The sequence below is a fragment of the Haliaeetus leucocephalus genome, unplaced genomic scaffold, assembly GCF_000737465.1.
Source record: "Haliaeetus leucocephalus isolate CR32 unplaced genomic scaffold, Haliaeetus_leucocephalus-4.0 Scaffold395, whole genome shotgun sequence".
Classification (NCBI taxonomy): domain Eukaryota; kingdom Metazoa; phylum Chordata; class Aves; order Accipitriformes; family Accipitridae; genus Haliaeetus; species Haliaeetus leucocephalus.
Window position 1 is genome coordinate 8,706,509 of NW_010972831.1, and position 13,630 is coordinate 8,720,138.

A 13,630-nucleotide genomic window follows, 5' to 3' on the forward strand; every position below is an offset into this window, starting at 1 on the left:
TGTCTCGCTCCGCCGTTGTTTTCTTTCCTGCCCCGTCCCTTTTCTCTTCCTCCGTCTATTTTTATCTTCTCTTCATCCCCTTTTGCCCTCCACCCCGCCCCCCCCACCCTCGCCCTCCTCTCCTCGCTCCTGCCGTCCCTCTTCACTTTTTCTAGGTGCTTGTGTGTGTTTCAGGCCTTCAAGGAAAAGTTGCAAACTCCCGAGTTTTGGGGGGTTTTGGTTTTTTTTTTTTTGCTATATTTGAGGGAGCAGGTGCCTGAAAGGAGGGAGCTATGTAGGAGGTGCCTGGGCGCTCAGGGAGGTTTCGAGGAGATAAATGGAGAGGATGTGGGAATGGAAGGGATAGACTCGTCAGTCCTCTCAGGGTATTCCAGGGGAGAGACTCCAGATCCTCCTTCTGGAGGGAAGGGGGATTGATCGCTGTATTTCTTTTTTTTGTAAAAAAAAAAAAAAAAAAAAAAAAAGAAAAGAAAGGAAAAAAAAAGGAAAAGCGAAGGAAAAAAACAAACAAAACCCAACCCAGTTGCCCGAGGATGGAGATTCAGTAGCCAACCACAGCTGGACTCTTGGGGGAAGAGGGTTCGTGCACTCTGGCTCACGCACACATGAAGAGATTCTCCAAATTGTTTGGCTTCGCAAAGAGATAAGGCCAGTCGAGCTCAATGTTTTTAAAGGTGGGCCGTGTATGATGAAACCCAACTTCTATTAAAGTGTAGCAGATTTCATTTTTATGGCCAAATGACAGCTTGACCCAGTTGTTATCCAATCAAAGGGCATTTTTTTGAATGTCTCTTTGTGGCACAACAGCCAACGCAAAAATGATGGCGGCTTACAATGGCGGTACGTCTGCAGCAGCAGCAGGTCACCACCACCACCATCACCACCACCTTCCTCACCTCCCTCCTCCTCACCTCCATCACCACCACCACCCTCAACATCACTTGCATCCAGGCTCTGCAGCTGCGGTACATCCCGTACAGCAGCATGCCTCTTCGGCAGCTGCGGCCGCGGCAGCTGCGGCCGCAGCCGCGGCAATGTTAAACCCAGGGCAGCAGCAGCCATATTTCCCATCACCGGCACCGGGTCAGGCCCCTGGACCAGCTGCAGCAGCCCCAGCTCAGGTACAAGCTGCAGCAGCTGCTGCAGTTAAAGCGCACCATCATCAGCACTCACAACATCCACAACAGCAACTGGACATTGAGCCGGACAGACCTATTGGATATGGAGCCTTTGGTGTTGTCTGGTGAGTAAAGAAAAAAAAAAAATGAACCGATTTTTCCTTTTCATTTCTTACCAGATCATAATTCATTCTTGGTTTTGTCATTTGAATCAGAATACAAGACAGCTGCTTACTACAAAATTTTTTACTGGTTCTTCTCCGTTCTTAGAAAGTTGGCTTCACTTGTTTGTGTTGGCAGAACGAGGTTTAGAGTGGTGAAGAGCAACCTCTGACTAACAGGCCACACCATCAGTCTCTTTTGAGACAAGTGCAACATGTTTATATACCTTCTACGCATTTGGTTAGAATAAGTATGTTGTGTAGCTGAGCTGCTCTTCCTAAAGTTTCAGGTTAACAAATGAGCATTAGAATGTATGTTTTGACCTGACTTAAGAGTTAGAAATTAAAAGCATATGAAAATGTCTTCCTTCTTCAGTCACCTGTCAAGATCTTTGTCTAGGAGACTGTTTGACCTGCGGTAGTATGCTATACGCTACCTGAAACAGAATATCTGAACTTTGCTCTCCTCTCATAAATGTAAATGGGATTTTCTGTCTTACTGTAGTACTGCCTACAGTCCTTTTATTCCCCCAGCCGCTATTTCAGAGGGTTCTGTCAGTGGAGCATAATATCTTCTAATATATTTTGTGACCACCTTAATACAATGTATGTAAGTAGTTATTGCCCTTCAGGATCACCGGAGCAAAACTGGTGTGGTTTTTTGTTGTTTTTTTTTTTTAATAAATGGTTGTCAGTTTACCATATTCTGAAATGTTTATTAGAAACATGAAAGATGCCTTGGTGGTGTTTTTCAGAGCAAGCGAGTTGCAGCACACTTCCTGTATCACAAATACAAAGTTTGAAGTGTGCAACTGTGTCGCGTCCCTACAGACGTTCAGTCGGCAAGGCTTTCTCTGTGGTACTTAAGGAGTTTTGCTTTAGCTACTGTCTGTACTTGAATTTTTCTGAGATGGAAGTATTATGTGACTGGGGTTGCAGTCTGTACCAGCATACAGTGGCAAAGTGCTTTTGCAGGACAGGCCTCAGAAGAGGAAGACATGTTATTCCTTCGTCCCAGCCCTTAAAGTTGGTCACTCATAAACAGACCAGTGTTTGTAATAAAATCATGTTTTCCAAGTAGGCTGAACAAGCTGCACAAATAAGCGTAGGTTAATGTTACAGCTGATCTTGTGTCCCTTAACTCAGAAGGCCTAGGGAGTTAATTTAAACGCTAAGTTTTCAAAGTCAGAGGAGTGCTGTTGTACACTTAGCACTGCTGTGTTCTTGCTGTGGTACAGTATAAAAAAATTGATATCAAAGAATGAAAACTGACAAGAGATCTGCTGTAAAAATTTGTCTAAAGATTATTTCCATCTGTTCGTATACTTTTTGATAAAGTGTGGAGTTTTTTTAACTTAATTGTTACAGGCTTGCTTAAATTTAGATTGTTATGTAAGACCAGACCTTCTTATCATTTCTACAAGCATTTTGCTTACCTGTATATATTTCTTAGGTCTTTATTTTCTCTGTTTTATTTGCCAAAAAATAAGGTGCAGAGAGAGATCTGCTTTCATAATACTCAGTAGACTAAAAGGTCAAGCTTGCATATTTAAATATAAAATCGTTAAGAATGCTGAGGGGAAAAAAAAAGAAGTGTGGAAAGCAGAAGGATCTGCTCTTGACTGACATCAGGTAGAATGGTGCCAAAAGCGTCCATCCATCCCGCGACCCCTGACTGTGCAACTGCGTCCGTGCAAGCAGGAATTGCCACTAGCGGGACTAGGCTTGCAAAGTTGTAACTACAGCTTCGACTTCCAAGATAACAACAGCTTAGGGGAAAAAAAAAAGAAAAGAGGGAGGTTGTTGAATAAAAGAAAAGCAGAAGCTTGGAGGTCAGATCTCCTTTGGTAAAGCTGTAAGGCTACGCAGACTGAGAATGCAATTGGCTGAAATTCAGTTCCTCTTTGCTCACATATATTTGAATTCAGTGGTCACTGTTAGGCTCTTGGCATTTCGTGTTAACTTCTGCAAGTGAATGCAGACTGAATTTAAGAGTCTGCAAGCAATAATTAAACTGAATTTTAGATTTCATTCAAAATGTGAAAGAATGCCTGTGTAATTTAATTTTAGCTATGTGAGATAATGCAACTGAACATAAACATTGACTTAGATATTTATAGTTTAAGTTGACTTAGACATGAAAAATGTATACTTTGGTACAAGTGTAACAGCATTTTCAGTAATGTAAGGACTAAGCTAATTTTAAATAAGGATTCTGTCGCTTCTCTGTATCTCTTTCTGAGCACGTATTGGCACTAATAGATAACTGAAAAGTTCGTATCTGTACTTCTGAGGGAAATGGATGTTATTCTACAGACAGTTTGAGTATTTGAAGAAGTAGTCTTTCATCTTGCTACTCAGATGTGTCATTGCATTGTCTAGAAAGATACAACTTATCCTGCAGTTAAGTTCAGCTCGTCAAATAAGTAATCAGTAGTGTGTGGTATTGAGTTTCCCGTTAGCTGAGAGAGATTTTGACTTGGCAGTTGAATTACCATTTGTCATTAGTTCATTTGTCTGGTACTTTATGATGTTTTGGGGTAGCTAATGTGCTGCTGGAGTTTTTCACTCATGAAGAGCCAAAGCATCGTGCTTCAGCATTTTCATTATTAACTCATGCATGCTTGTATTGCTGCCACTAGTATTTGTATACACAAACTGTATCCTTGCTCATCTAGTCACCATTACGTTCTAAATCAACTATCCTTGGCATGTCATCTCCTTTGACTACATGTAGATTTTAAAGTGAACTTAACCCAAGCTGGCAAAGTAGAAAAGAATCTCTTCAACAGTCGGCATTAAATTGCTATATTTATCCATTTTCTTTGTGCTTTAACATAAAGATGTACATATTAATGCAATACCAAAGCTTGGCGTTTCTGAACTGTGACAAAAGGGGGGGCGGGGGAAAGCTACTGAAGCAGGAAAAGATGTGTAGGTACCTTCCCTCAGGTTCTGCAGATTTACTTAAGTGCAGTCTAGTTTGGCAAATGGCCACGAACCAAGTTGCATACCTAATTTGCTGAAAACAGAGCAATTTGCTCTTTGAGTATTCACTGTTAACGCATTCTTAAAGTGTTGAAAAAAACCTGGAATTTTGTTCAGCGACAAACTCTGTTTGTGCCCCATGTTTCAAATTGTCTATCTGATTTTTGGAAGTCTTGTGTATATTCTAAGAATAAGGAGCTGTCCTTTGCAGAAGTGCTCCCTGTTTTGCTGGGGAGACATGCTACTGCCATCTGGTGGGATTCTTAATAATAATAATAATAATAATAATAATAATAAACCATTGAACCTTCCAAGGCTCATAGGTTTTGGAGTGAGCAGTAAAGCCTTAACACCTCTGCAAGAGGTGCTCGTGCTGTTTTCATGCAGTATTCCTAGACCAGTGAAGAGGAACTGCAACTTCTGTGAAGGTAGACAGGGAATAATTACTTTTGTTGCTGGTTCAAGCTGTTAACACTGCTGCTGAGATTTTATGAAAATGTCTTGTTGGTTGGGATATATCCACTCCCATGGGATAAGAAACTATTACTCTGTAAGGTGTGTGGGGATTGTATTTGTCTTATGTGTGTCTCTAATTCTGAAAAGTTATTGTCATTCATCAAAGATTGTGAAATCAAGCAATCTGTTTTATTATTATCAAAACTATGTTAAAAGGCATCTCTGTGGGAAATCTGTTTCAAATGACAGTAGAAAAAATTATATGAATTCTTTTTCTTTTTTTTTTTTTTAAAGTTCTGATTTACACAATTTTAAATTGCAGTGGGGTTTTTAATGTATTTGCTTCTCATACTTTTTATTCAGAAAGGCAAACAGCAATATAACGTTCCAAATAGTTTGGCTGTTGAAGTTGAGATAGGACATTATGTACAGGCTGCCATAACTTTTAAAGGCAGAAATAATTTAGCCTAAATCTACCACTCATTCCTGGTCTTCAAAGGCCTGAAATCACTAAAGTCATTGATAAATAAAAATCAAAAGACTATTGCATACAATTGATTGTTGTCTGGACCCTAGAACTATTTTAAGAGGGTTTTATCACTATACTGATACTAAGCACAGCGTAGGAAAGACGTTTCCAGGATAAACCTATAATCTCCTAATGGTTACTTTAAAGGAACCTGTCATGCTGAGCAAGTATGCAATACAGATAATTTGTTTTGGACAAAATTGCTACAACGTATATTGGGGGGGGAAGATGTTACAGCTTCAAAAAAGTATGAATAATGGCAGGATGAGTTTCCCTTCTGATGTCTGATATTGCTGTGAACCACGATGATGTTTTGCATAGTTAATGCAAATAATAATAATAATAATGCAAAAGTCCCGTCTGGTAAGCATGAAAAGCTTAGAAAAAGCTGAATTATGAAAATTTGTTTTATGAAACCCTTTAAGACTTTTGGTGTGAGAGATATTTTTTTTCCTAAGCTAAAGCTGTTTGTACCATGATCTTTTTCTAGTCCCTCAAAACTCACCTGTTAGTGGAAGACAGTACCTGGAACAGTAGGAAAATGTCTCATGTTAATTAGCATTTAGATAGACAATTGTTTGCTTTCCTTTGAAGTATTTAATCTGACATTTTATATTAGTCTGAAATTACTTTTTTGTTATTGATCAAAAAAATACAAAAGGACTCTAAAGTTTATCATGGAGCTCTCACTGTGAATGAGGCTGAACATAAATGGAGAACTGTAAGCAGGAAGTGATGTGTCTGGTAGATGGAACAGAATATCCACCAGAATTGGATAAAGAGGCTCTGGAAAGAGTAATCCACACCAATAATGTTATCCTGAGAGAAGATCCCTACAAAACATTCAAACTAAGCAAATCCAAGACAAATCCAAAGAGCCTTTTAAAGTACTGATATTACAGCTGGCTAAGATGCAGCAACAGTACTAATTAAGAATGTAGTTCTGTTTTTTTCTTAAGAGTGGAAAACAGCTACAATGTGATATGTTGATTTCTGGTGTAGTGAAATTTGCTTTTAGTAATGGGCAACAAAAATGTTTAAAATTAATAAATAAAATGGTCAGAAATAGTTTAAAAAAAAATCCTTCCAGGATATTTCGAGGACTTGGCTGTCTGTATTGACTGTTGTGTTTAGCATTGCTGATGATCTTCACTCATCGAGGTAAATTTGAAGCTTTTCTGTTCAAATGATGCATCTGCTTTGTCTACACAGACTGTCACAGAAAAACATGAACAGAAATTTCCAGTTAGAAAAGATTACCACTGTTTAGTTCTTCCTAGTTCCAGTATGCAAACACTTTCCGTGAGAAGCTGTGATATAAATGTCATTATAATTGCCTGAATTCTTATGCATGACATTTTTTAAATAATGTCACCTTTCATTGTTCGGCTGGGTAGAGTCTCTTTACTACTGGTAGCCTGTCTTGAGCAGGCTGTGGGTACTGGATAGAACTATTCCAGATGGACGCACTGCATTGAATACTGGCTTTTTTGGTTTTCCACTTCCTGTGTTATACTTCAGTGAGTTTTTCTGTTGTCTGGGGCATGTGATGCAGATAGGCAGTGATTTCCTAAGAAAGGGACTAAGTCGTTTTTATCCAGTTATTTCTTGGAGGAAACCATGAGGATGCCTAAGGCAAAAGAGGCAATACTGGCAATGGGCACATTACAGAGCAGAGTGTGTGTTGTGTTTCACACTTTACCATCAAATTTTAAGGATCTGCAGGTGATTATCTTTAATAGCTATGTCAGTATTTTTTAAAGGATTGCTTTATCTAAATTGCATTCTGAGCCTGTTTGTGAAAAAGTATAGTAGAACAATGACCTTATTCAGTTTTTTTATATGGGAAATTTTGCAAAGCTTGTATGTTTAAGTTGGGTTTGTTTTGTTTTTCCAAATTGCATGAAAAGAAAAATTCTGTTAACATTTAAATGACTATTCCCCAAATGTGCTGAATTAAATGAAATGGATATAGTAACTCCTTGCATTTAAATTAGACGTCGGGAATTAGGTGAAATTCTATCTAAGTAATATACTAGATTGTTCATTATTGTCTTGTAAGATGATGTAAGAAGGAAGGAATGTGGGTAGCATTTTTTTTCTCAAAGTTGAGCGAGGACCATTTTGGATAAATTAGTTCGCTGTAAGTTATGCCAAGGTCAGCATTTCACAGGTCACTTGAATTGCATGTTGTTTTACAGCACCTGCAAATCTTGATGTTGTTTGTAGCCACGTGCAAATGTACTCTGATAATACAGTTAGATCATGGTAGCATTCAGTATTTTCTCTTTCCTCTGAATTTGGCAAATGTTATAGCAGAACAGCTTGTGACTGGATCTACAATCTAATATTGATTTTTCAGAAGACATATTTCAGGTGTTTCTTTTCCTCTCTCCCCTGCACATACTCTTTCACCTTTTTTTAAGAGAGTGTTTAAATTGTGGTTTTCACTAATCCGAAAACACAAATGCCTTTAGTGTTTATAAATGGGTGAAGGTGTAGGCATTCATAGCAATTGTATATGATCAAACTGAGTAGTAAATAAAGGCAAGTAACAAGTGTGTGTGTGTTGTATGAGGCTGCTTGATGTCGCTAGGCTGCTTGATTTCTTGGGGGAGCAATGGGATTGAGAAGGAAAATAGCTTTGGGCAGGTAAAGTAGAAGGAAGCCTTTGGGATATGTTTGAAGTGTTTTTTGATGACTTGCAATGGTTGTATCTGGGTCTCATGTATCTTTAATCCTCTGGAAAGTTCTGCCTTCTAGTCTGGAATACGTAACATTCAGCTTTTCATCTGAGAAAAGCTAGCTCAAAGTTGTATAGAGCTTACTTAAACTGAATTTGTGTTTATTAAAATGAACAATAATTTGTTAATGTAATTGGTAATGTTTTTTAAAATGGCATATTAAAAAAAATCCACAAAGAACTGCAATTTAAGTGTAGGAAAATGAGAGAATTGAGAAGCTGGCTTAGTCTGCAAAACTGAGCATAGATGAATGAGTTTTATGGTGGAGGGAGACGTTTTGGGGGAATAATACTGTATTTTACGTTAAGCTATTTCTGTAGGCTCCTGTATTTAAGTAGACCCATCTGTTCTATATTTGAGGGTTAGCTTTTGAAGTCCTGTTTGTCTGAGTTGTTTGTAAGCAAGTACTGAACAGTAGCTTTACTACTAGACTTTGTGTACCAACGAGATCTAGCTCCTAGGTTTTTCTGTATGGAAGTTTTGGTTACTTGAGCACAGTGTGCCTTTGGTTTCTTAGTAAGAAAAGTTGCAGTGGAGCAGTCGAGTCCTCTTTTTACACAGAATGTGAAAAATTTTCCCCTCTCTATTTTTGAAAGATTGAAATGGCACATAGGGAATGCTACAATCTTCTTGCATGATCTGGGGATAATTTAGTTGGGTGGAGCATACAGCTGGGTTGCAACATTTAATCAGTTTGCATCTGTAGTCTGCTTGGTCTAACAAAGGTTCTCCATGCTGACTATGTGGTGGCCACCCCTGTAACTGTTCCGGTGTTCACAATTGCTTGGTAACACTTGTATTCTCATACAGTACTTGGTATAAGGTATGCTGAAGCAATGTCAATTACTTGCTAGCAGCAAGAATATGTTATAGGACTGTTCTAACTGGTCCGCATAGAATTTCAATTGAGATGAAGAATAAATTAATTTTTTTCTACCTTTGTTGGTTATACCTTTGCTTGTTTAGATTTGTGTTAGTCTGATTTTTGTGCTTATTTCCTAACTCTGGAGATTTCCTGAGAATAGAACTGGCTACTTTGTTGAATTCATTTAAAAAATGAAAGTCCTTGAAACAGAGAATAAGATGATACAGGGGCAATTTAGATTTTAAAATCCTTCTGGAATATGAGAAGTAGTGTAAAAAGTAGGATCTGTACTCAGAACAGCTTCTAGGGTTTACTGAAAACCCATTTATTTCTGGTCAAAAGAATTCAATAAAAAGCTCAGCTCAGTTACTGCAATTTCCTCTGTAACCTTTAGAATCTAAGAGTAAGCACTTGATTAAAGATTAAGTTATAAATATTATTACGAGAGTAATCTATCTGAAAATGTTTGGATTTTTTTTCTGAAATTCAAGTATGTAGTATGCCTGGTACTTACTTAATAGCTGATGTCCGTTTTAAATTTCTGTAATAGATTATTTAATGGCTGTGATCAATGACTATGTTCTCTATTGCTTAGTACCAGGTATTTACAATGATATAATCGCTTTCTGTAAACAAAATATAGTCTCAGTTTCCAAGCTGTAGCTTGGATTTATGCCAGTTTGAGTCTGTTCTAAATTACCTGTAAAGTTGGGAAATTCTTAAAGTGATAAATAATGTTTTTAGGTGATGCAGCTTTAGCATTGTTTACACTAGTAAACACACTCATAAGCACTGGTGTAAACTGTTGAGTTTGGAGTTGTATAGATCTCCTCCCGTGTTACCAGTTACGGCAATAACAGTGTATGGTGATGTGTGTGCTGGAGATGGATGGGAGCAGAAGCCTGTGGAGCTGAAGAGTGGGAGCTTCTAGGAGGAGAGACTTGGGATGAGGATGGGTTAACTGGAAATGCAGGATGGAGGAAATGGGAGAATCCCTGCTGCATGTGAAGTGTCCCATTGGCTGGGGCCAGAACTGTGTCTTGCATCTGTCAGTGGTTACATTTCTCCAAGATGACAGTTATCTTGTCTGGGTTGGAATAGTGCAGACTGGTTTTCAAACACAGAAGGAAGCTTTATGCCTCTCAAAGTGTCTAATGTGGATGTGTTCAGCTGTTCTACAAGCAGTTAAGTATAGTCATAATCGACAAAGCCCCAGCGTTATAATTTGGAAATACATCACATAGTAGATGCTGTAACTTTTGCTTTATTGTGAGTCAAACTAACTATTACATCCAGTTTTGTAAAAGTAGACCCCTGAGTGAGGTATTAGATGCTTAAATGAAAGTGGCTTATGACAGGCAGTACAAATATGTATGTAAAGGATAGAGGCTTATGTGATTAATGCATTTATTTATTGATAATAGTATTTGACCATAATAAGCAGTAACAAGGAAAAAGTGAATGCGAGTGGCAGTGGATTGAATGGGTAGTGAATGGGGTAGTAGCTAAAGGTGGCACAAACCATAGCAATTATCCGCTATCTAAATACAGAGAGGTTATGAAAATTAATGTTGTTGTTGTAGCAGTAAGCCATGCTTTTTAAAAAAATAACACAGGTAACATTTTCTTAACTTGTTTTCCCCCCAGTGTGTTCTGACTGGCCTTTTCATCACTTCCACCCCTTTTTCTTATTTTCCAGTATTATCTGTGCTACTTTGTATGAAGTGCAGCTTATCAACAGCATGTTTAAATGAAGACAATAGTGTTTAGATACGAGGGCTAAACTGTAGAAAATAAATACTGCTTCTCTGTGGAAATCACTAGAGCTCCATCCATAGTGCATTGTAGGAGTAACCTGGAAAAGAGCAAAGTCATCTGCTCTGCGGAAACATTTGGCATTCCTTAGTATGTCATACGTGCCATATGAATGGGCTACAGACTGGCCTATGGATGCAAAACGTGTGCAAATACTTGTGATTCAAGCATGCAGATCGCAGAACTGAGTATCTTTTAGGGAAATCTCCAACTTGCCTATGGTCAGAAATGCCCTAACTTAGCTGCAGTGTAATATATTCAAAATGTTAAGGTACTGATACTTTTAATATTTGATTATATATTGTAGAGTACACTGAGAGCCTTGATCAATTAAATTGTCAGCGCATTTTTCTAGGTTTCAGAGTTCTATAATTTTGCTACAAATTGCCTGCTGGGACTTTCAGTAATCATGGAAAAAATGACGGTTGTGTTCAGTTGAACTCAGATGTGTAACGTGAGTGCATACAACATGGTAAAAGTACAGTGTTGGAGTACACGAAGAGGGAAGAGCAGGCTAGACAAACTGCATTAGGTGAATATGGCCTTTTACCAAAATGCATTGCTGTTCAATACACCAAAACATGAGAACAATCTGGACTTCATTTTAATATTTAAAGTTCTATCTTCTTTTGATATGTGAGAGTGATGGATAAATGAAGGTAGACTCATATCAGACTTGATATTAAATAACTTCCATGGCTATGGCTGACTTTGGAACATGGCCATGTACAGTGTTTTAAAAGTGCTTAGTAAGAATTTAGGCTTTAATCATGAGGGCTGTAGCAGAATCAGTGTGTCCTAGTAGTATCATTCTTTAATTTCCTGATGTGGTATTTTTCTATAAAGGCTTGGAAGTCTGTGAGTGGAATTTTTATGCTGTTTGTTTATGATGTTGAATATAACACCAGAATGGTTATAGCAGAATCATTTTGTAGAATATGTACTCTGGTAAATCATCATCTGTTATTTCTTTAATTTTCTTAGAACATGGTATGATGGTATTTACGTATAATTTGAAAAAAAATAAATTCAGAGCTTTCTGTTGAAGAACTTGCAGGAAATTTTGTGGAACAGTAAAATACTCTGGGAAATGTAGGAATCCTTGGACTCTAGAGTATGATTTTCTTTCCCCCATTCTTTTTCATATGCAAATACATTTTAGTAGGTGCAAAAAAATTGCTCACCAGAGAAACTGGTGTTTTAATTTCCTTGTCATTTTGGAATGGTGCTATTCCAAATTTCATTCCTAGATCTATTCCTGGTTTCATGGCAGTATTTTTCTTCATTATTCTGGCACCACCAGGCGGTGCTCTTATAGTTTTCTTCATTTTGTAAGCTAAATGTAGTGTCAGAATAGAGCCTTTGCTTAATGGGAGCAATAAAGCTGAAGATGGCATTGAACTGATGGTCAAGTAGTTATTCTGGCTTTGATCTACATTTTTTTTTTTTTTCTGAAAAGCTACTGACTTTCCCTTCTCTCTTGAAAGTGTGCATAGGGTTTTTAATTTCAGATAATGCATTTTATTATTTTATTTAATATAAATTCTTGTAACTATTGAAGAATATTTGCCTATGAATAGCAAAACTTATTCCATAAAGGTAGTAGCAATTTTCAGAAACGAGCAATCTTCTTCATGTGAAGTAATTGCTAAGATCTGTGCTAGCACTTGTTGAGCTCTGCAAATGAGACTTGAAAGCCAATCTAGTTGCACATTAGGAAGGAAGGAGAGACTCTAGCATGTGGTCTGGGTCAGTGGACTTTGTTTCACTGAAAACCATTTTATTTTTCTTTTAACTGTTTTGGTTCCTAATTAACAGGTTAAGGTTTATTACAGGAAGTACAGGAAAAGTTATATCACAGTCCATTTTGAACCCTTTTCACTTATGTATGGCATTTCTGTCTGGAGTGGAAGCTCACAGTACACTGACTTCTGAATAGAAGTGTATGTCTTTGTGTCTTTTAACACATTACCTTTTTGGCTTCCTCTTGCCTTTGTTTTTAAAGGCCCTTGACAACTGATATGAAACTATTTGAAAGCCCTAAATAAGAGCTTTCCCCCCCCCCAGAGATTACATAGTAAGCAGAACAAAAGCATTGTTAAAAAGGCTGTTCTCATATAGAAATATAATTTTTCTTTGGATGTTTCTGTAAATTCTTGTTGGCTCATTTACTTCAGATCTCTTATTTGGAGGGAGAATATCTTGCAGGTAAGCTTTATGGAAGACGGAAGATAATTTATCAGTTATTCCCAGACTGCTTGCAGTCCATCTTTCTTAATTGTATCAATTCCTAGGCTAGCATTTTTAGGTAAAATGGAGAAGAGAATTTTCTGAATCTCTTAGTGCTTTCTGACTCTCCTGTGTTCTCCCCAAGTGCTTTTGAAATCCTGTAGACTAGACCTCCTTGATGTTGATTTGTAGCTTGTGGGTATGTTGTTGAAGCAAAATTATTCTTTTTGTTATTGTTCTGACTGGCTGAAGGGACATGGATCAAATAGGTCATGGAAAGACATGAGATTCATAAAATTAATGTGCATAATGTAATACTGCACAAGGTTACAAACGTACACAGCATAGAGTGCTTAGCTTCCAAGGATGCCTTAACTTCAGCAGTTATTGCATCTGGCTTGAGCTGTGGCTAGCAGTTTAGAAAGGTGCATCTGCAAACTAGCTCTTAACTCTTTGTGTACATTAAAAAAAAAAAAAGAGTAAAGACAGTCAAAACAATACAAGAAAAATTGAGGTGCTGGTTTTTGTTTTCTTAACAGAAGTGAAGAGTATTCCATTCAATTAGCATTTTTCAAAGCGTGATTCCTATCTCAATTGCAAGGACGTATCCAGAACAAACAAGAATAGACACAGGCTGAAAGTGACGTCTTGGAAAATGAAGATCTGCCAACAGTTTTGTTAAGGGCACATGTCCTCTAAGTCATCATTCTGGAAACTGATCTTGT

The 13,630-nt window shown here is 37.7% G+C and overlaps 1 protein-coding gene across 3 annotated transcripts in view; it reads left to right on the forward strand.

Moving 5' to 3' along the window:
* Positions 1-455: 455 nt before the first annotated feature.
* NLK (nemo-like kinase) overlaps positions 456-13,630 on the forward strand; it is a 63,900-nt gene continuing 50,725 nt past the window's right edge. For 2 of the 3 annotated variants that reach the window (XM_010573866.1, XM_010573864.1), the window contains exon 1: positions 456-1,243. In XM_010573866.1, coding sequence (XP_010572168.1) covers positions 786-1,243 — 458 coding nt within the window. In that variant the 5' untranslated portion in view covers positions 456-785. The remainder of the gene's footprint in view (positions 1,244-13,630) is intronic. The other variant, XM_010573865.1, reaches the window with a different exon arrangement.